Genomic DNA, 5,797 nt, shown 5'->3' with positions numbered 1-5,797 from the left:
GCTCTGAAGGGAAGCCGGAAGGAAGAGCCCGTGGCGCCACTCCCTGAACTCCTTTCAGAGAAGATAGCATTAAGGGAGGTGGCCTTGCAAAGTGTTAAAAAGGGGCTTAACAGGGTGGGTCCCTCCAGTGCATCTACAGGACTCCTAGAGAGAGGGAGGCTGTTCCCGCTGAAGTTCCTTGCTCGTCTGCAGGCGCATCCTCGTCATGTCTTCGAAGGGTGAGTCCTTGGGAGGAGGGCCTGCGCCAGTGGCAGAAAAGGCAACGGGATCCCGGCAGGCCTCACCTGGAGTGGTTTGAAGTCTTCTGCTCACTGTGACATTTGGTGCTGAGACTTGGAAAGGGGAAGGCTAACCAAACCAGGTCCTGAAAAAGCCGCCTTGGAGAAGGAGCTCAGGATGGTAGTAGGCATCCATGGCGATACAGTGCTTTCTTAATTCGGAAGTGTGGAAAGTTCCCTCTGCAGGGTGGGGCGGCACTGGATTGCTCTGAGGCGGGCTGGGAGGGGAAGGGAGCCTAGTTTCACTGGAGCCTGGTATTTTGCCCATTTTTCATCATGGAGTGAATTCTGTTTAGAACGGAGTCAGTGGTGAGCCCAGCTATGATGGACTTGGGAACCCAAAGCTAAAATTAAGGACTGGGGAGCTTCTCCAGGTCACAAGGGGAAATACAAATGTTAATGTATAGAAATTCCCCGATGTTAGGTTTTTCTCTCAGATGAAATTTCCTCGTTTTAGTTTTTGACATCTCCTGATATCTGTGTATTTGGGGTCCTTGCATAGGTGGTAGGTACATGTTAGTAGGAGTCTTGACACATCTGGGCATGCCAAGGCCAGTATCTGGACCTATGCACTGAGCTGTCATTATAGTTTATATGGCAGATGCCCCCAGAACTATTTGGAGTGCACTGACTTTTGCGGTATCAGTAAGATGTGTGGCTGGAACCCCTGAATCGGGAGCTGAGGGAGAGTTGGGAGCAGGTTCTGTGTCCATATTTCATGGGATTCCTCAGAGGGTGCCGGCACCAGGAGCAGAATCCCAGGAGCGGCCCTGAGAGAGCTCTGCAATGGGAACCTAAGCTTCATGCCTGGAAATAAATTCCTTCTCATTGGGAGGTTGCAGGTTCTACACTGACCTGGACTAAGGGAGCAAGTCTCAGGTCTCACATGGAAGTCGATGGGTCAAGAGTGAACCTGAATGTGAGTCCTGAGATGAAAGTCTCTTTTCTTATTCTGGATCTGTTCCAGGGCCCCAAGATGGCCGCAGGCGCAAGAGAACCAAGTTCGACAAAAACCAATACAAGATTCTTATTGAGGCTTTTGAAAGTGACGCTTACCCTGATATTAATGTCAGAATAGATCTGGCCAAGCGAACCCAGATTCCTGAGCCGAGAATCCAGGTAAAAATATAAATCTGTGCTCCTTGACAGGAGGGTGGGTCTGGGTGAGGAAGCAGTAAGTGTATTAACAGCCGGTTTTTAACACTGGCTTAAAAAACCACTTTGAAGTCAATCCTCTTAATAGCCCTGTGAGGTAGGCATTATCCCCATTTACTGGATTAGGAAAATAAAGGTCAGAGAGGTTTAGTAATTTATGTTACTACTCTCGCAATGGGTAGAGTCTAAACTGGCTTCTGTGGGTTATATCTGTCAAATTTTTAACATGTTAGAAATTGAAACTGAGAAATATCAAAAAATTAATTCATTAAAAATAACCATAATAAACCCATTACATGGTAACTTAAGTATTTTTCAAGAAAAGCAACCATAGTCCCAAAGCCAGAAAATTGATTTAGTGAGAGGAATGGCAGTACAAGAACTGGAAGTTGGCTTCTCAGTTCTGCTTTGCATTCCCTTTGCTGCAGCAGGTCTCCTGGCCTCTGGGAATCACTGAGAGAATAGGAAGTAGGCAAAAGGGCAGAGGCAGGTCACATCTGGGTGTTGTAAAGAAAATGGTTTTGATCTCACAGGGATCCCCCAAAGGAGGCCAAAGGTCCCAGGGGTCTTGGATCATTTGGACCTCTGAGTCTCAGCCTTGGGGGCATGCTGTAATCTCTCTTGGAAGGGGTGAGTGGACTGGGTCCTGGTTCCAACTCCAGGAAGTCTGCCGGGATGGGTCTGGGTGCAGCCTGGGAATCTTACACCCCCTCCTCTGCTCCCTAGGTGATTGAAGTGTGAGGTCAAGTTTGAGAACTGCTGCCCTAAATGAAATTCAGGTCTCAGAGTGGAGCTGGAATACACACAGGTTGTTTGGAAAGCCTCCCAGGTGATTCTGATGTGTAGCCAGGATTGAAATCTCTGTCCTTGACCAGTGCTTTTCAATCCTAGACTAACAGGATCCCATCGCAAAGTTTGATCCAGAATCTCTGGGGGTGTGACCCTCGTCATGCAGAAGTTTTTAAACTGTCAAGTGATTCCAGCATGCCGATGACCCCCAGCCCTGCACCCTACACTGATGGTTGGGGTTCAGCTTGGGCCCAGGGAGTTCTGAAATCTCCCCAGGTGGTTCTCCTGTACTGGAGAGTGAGTCACTCCACAGCATGCCTCAGCTCCCGGGGTCCCCCTTGCCACCATTTCCTACCCAGCACTTTTCGAGGTGCTTGATGATGGTGGAATGAGTCTGCGGCTGAGTCTGCGGCCGCTGGAGTGGGAATGAACATCCCTTGAGGTTTGCTATGTGCCAGGTGCTCTTTTAAGAATTTTATATTTCAAAAAAAACTATGTTAACTCCAGAGATAAACAAACCACAGCCCAGAGGGAAGAAGGGTTACCGAAAACACCCAGTACTAGGATGAGAGATAAACCTGAATGGTGAGGGCTATGTAAGTTCCTATTTTTAGAAGTGGTAACCTGAACTGAATTTTTCCATATCTTTCCTATGGAACACCTCCCCCCCAACCCCAGGTGTTCCAAAGTGAACTGGAGTACAGAAAAGCTTGTGATGGCCCTTAGCCAGTGACTTGATTTAGAGAGAATTGAAAGCCTTGCAGTGGCCTCTTATCAGCTGGCCTGGGGAACCTCACTCAGAGGGAGGGGCAGGCAGCCCACAAGGACTTGATCGCAACCAGAAGGCTTGCCAGTCATTATTTCCTTGAAGCCTCAAACAATCCTGTGAGCTAGGTGCAACTTCATGACCACTTAAGGGGCGAAAGCACTGGCCTCAGTAGCTCAGTAAAAGGTTCTGGGGTTCCGGTTACAGTTCGAGTAGCTCCTGGAGTCAGATGGGAAACCCTAAAGTTCAAATAGCTCAGCTATAGGGTGTCCCTCAGAGGGCACCTGGGAGACACCCTAACAGGTCCAGAGGGGCTGGCAAAATTTGCTCGTTGAAAATCAGATTAGCATTTGAAAAGGCCCTGGAGGAAGAAAGCTGGATTAGTTTAGGTACAAGCCTGCACCCTGTGCCTGCCCTGGGGCCTGGGTGTGTACAGGAGGGTGCAAGGCTGGAGTTCTGGGAATGCCCCCCTGTAGGATTGGGCCTTTGTCTTGCAATTTTCGTGGAGGAGTTGTTTTTCCTAAGGGAAAAGAAGATGCGAGAGAGTTGTTTGTGTAGTTCCCCTATTGCTGTGTTCCATCTTCAGGGCTTGCCTGGTGGCTGGGCCTATGAAGAGGACACTGTTGTGTTCCCAAGGGCAAAGGGGAGGCCTGGCTGAGCTGGACCAAGCTGAGGGGTGAAGGGGAGCCCACCAGGAGAAACAGTTGCCCTGGGGGAAGTGGAACCATATCTCAAAACTAGAGGAGGCCTGCCTGGAAATGGGGAGAGAGGAGGACTTCCTGTGTTTGGGCAAAGGAGAGGAGGCAGGACTAACAGGTGTCCTGCTCTCAGGACTCATCTGTGCGAGGTGAGGTTGGGAAAGGGCTCACAGAGGAACTGACACTGAACTGGGGCTTAGGGTGAAAAGTGGTTTTACTCAGAGGGGTTCTGTCTTATGCATTGCCACATGATTACCACTGTAGCTTACCTAACACCTCCATCCCATCACATAGTTAACATTTCTTTTTTGTGGCAGGAACATTTAAGGTCTATTCTCTTAGCAACTTTCAAATATATGTTACTGTATTATTAGCTATAATCACCATGTTATACATTAGATCCCCAGAACATGTGTATCTTATGACTGAGAGTTTGCACCCTTTGACCAGCATCTCCCCATTTCCCCCACCCCCATGGGAGGAGGCTTATTTGAAAGAAAATCTGGATAAGAAAGGGTGAATTGCAGTTGGCAGAGAAGAGAAGGGGCAGCAGTGAAAGTGCAAGCAAGGATTGGAAAGGTGAATGGGAGAGGACCAGGGTTTCACTCTGGACGCTTCCACACAGTGTCCTGGCGTGTACCTGTGTGGGCCTGTGCACATGCGCACGTGGATGCTTTGGGGAGATTTGCCCAGAAGGTAAGGCTGGACCACACATTGAATGGTTTGAATCAGCTTAGACAAGAATTTTACTTTTATTCTAAACTCTAGTAGTTTTGACACTTGTTTAACCTTAGGTCACATACTACTTGGTGGCAATGATTATGGGACTGGGCTTAATTGGAAAATGTCTTTTTTCTCTCTCCCTTTGTCTCTCTCTTCCTTTCTCCATCTCCCCCCCCCCCACCCCCCTAGGTCTGGTTTCAGAACAGGAGAGCTCGAGTTCTTCTGAAGAACACCCAGAAGGAAGAGGCACAACCCCCAGTTCCAGAATCTATTCAGGGAGGAGTCGGTGTCCTAGTTCCAGGATCCAGTCAAGGTGGACTCTGTGCCCCCATCATCCCTTGCCAGCAGGGTCTTCTGGTGGCCCAGAGAGATGCCAGTTCTTTTTCCTGGAAGCCAGAAGATGCTTCTGGTCAAGCTGTTTTTTGGGGGTATGCTGGTGGCCTGGGTGTGAATATGGCCTCGCCTGACCTGCAGACCCCAGCTAATGAGCCTTCTGGAGACCTCCACTCGTCTCTCTCCTCGGGTTTCAGCCCCAAAGTTCTTAACACTACCCAACAGCACTTCTCACAGCTGGAAAACAGCAGTGCAGAGACTCATTTGGGGGACCCTGGACAGCTCCTGGCACATGGGAACTGGGGCCTGCAGTGGTGCGGGCAGCATCCTCCCTCTGGAGAACAGCAACCATGGTGGAGCTGGCAGCCTCTGCCTGCTGTGGAGTCAGAGGTGGCACCCCAGCAACTGCTGTCCCAGAACCCGGAGGCCTGGGCGCCACCGTGGTCCTGTTCGCCCCTTCTGCCCACTCCAGCATCTTCACCCCCTCAGCCCTCTCTGTCCCAGAAGCCCTGTTCCCATACTGCTTCTCCTCAGCCCTATCCAGTGAAGGCACCTGCCAGCATCAGGAGCCATTTCCATCCCTACATCTGAGAAAGGACCTTGGTGGGAGACCCTAGAGCACCACAGCCCTCAGCCATTGCAGCAGTGGGAACAGCACTTGAAGCCTTTGCTACAGCAAAACAGTGGAAATAACCTAAGTAAGTGTGAGTTGATAGAAGACAGTTTAAATCAACTAGGGCTCATCTATACTTTTAATATTATGCAAAATTGAAAAGGGATTTGAAGATTTGTATATTTTGCCATGGAGAGGTCTCCTAGACATACTTCTCAGGAAATGAAGTTGTCAGGATGGAAGGGCATAAAGTCCATATCAGGGGATACGGAAGAGAGGCAGAGGACCAAAGGGGTTTCCTTAGATGTGAGGAAAAAGGATCTTTAAAAGTCCATCTATCCTGCCTTTTGTGGTTGATCAACATGGAGCACTTAAATTGTTCTATAAACCTCAGAAGGGACTGAGGGATAGGGTGAGGGCTGATTTGTAGAAATATACTCAG

At 49.3% G+C, this 5,797-nt stretch overlaps 1 protein-coding gene across 1 annotated transcript; it reads left to right on the top strand.

Moving 5' to 3' along the window:
• The first annotated feature begins 205 nt into the window (after positions 1-205).
• On the top strand, positions 206-5,435 carry LOC149748885 (double homeobox protein 4C-like). The gene is given in 3 exon segments (XM_089912616.1): positions 206-218; positions 1,210-1,397; positions 4,599-5,435. Coding segments are annotated over 3 exon segments (1,038 nt in total).
• The last annotated feature ends 362 nt before the right edge of the window (positions 5,436-5,797 follow it).

This window comes from Delphinapterus leucas, chromosome 6 (genome assembly GCF_059928025.1).
Source record: "Delphinapterus leucas isolate spDelLeu-1000000601 "Yukka" chromosome 6, BTC_Dleu_Yukka2, whole genome shotgun sequence".
NCBI classification, from domain to species: domain Eukaryota; kingdom Metazoa; phylum Chordata; class Mammalia; order Artiodactyla; family Monodontidae; genus Delphinapterus; species Delphinapterus leucas.
Note: the sequence above shows the minus strand (reverse complement) of the source record. Positions and strands in the feature narration are given on the sequence as shown.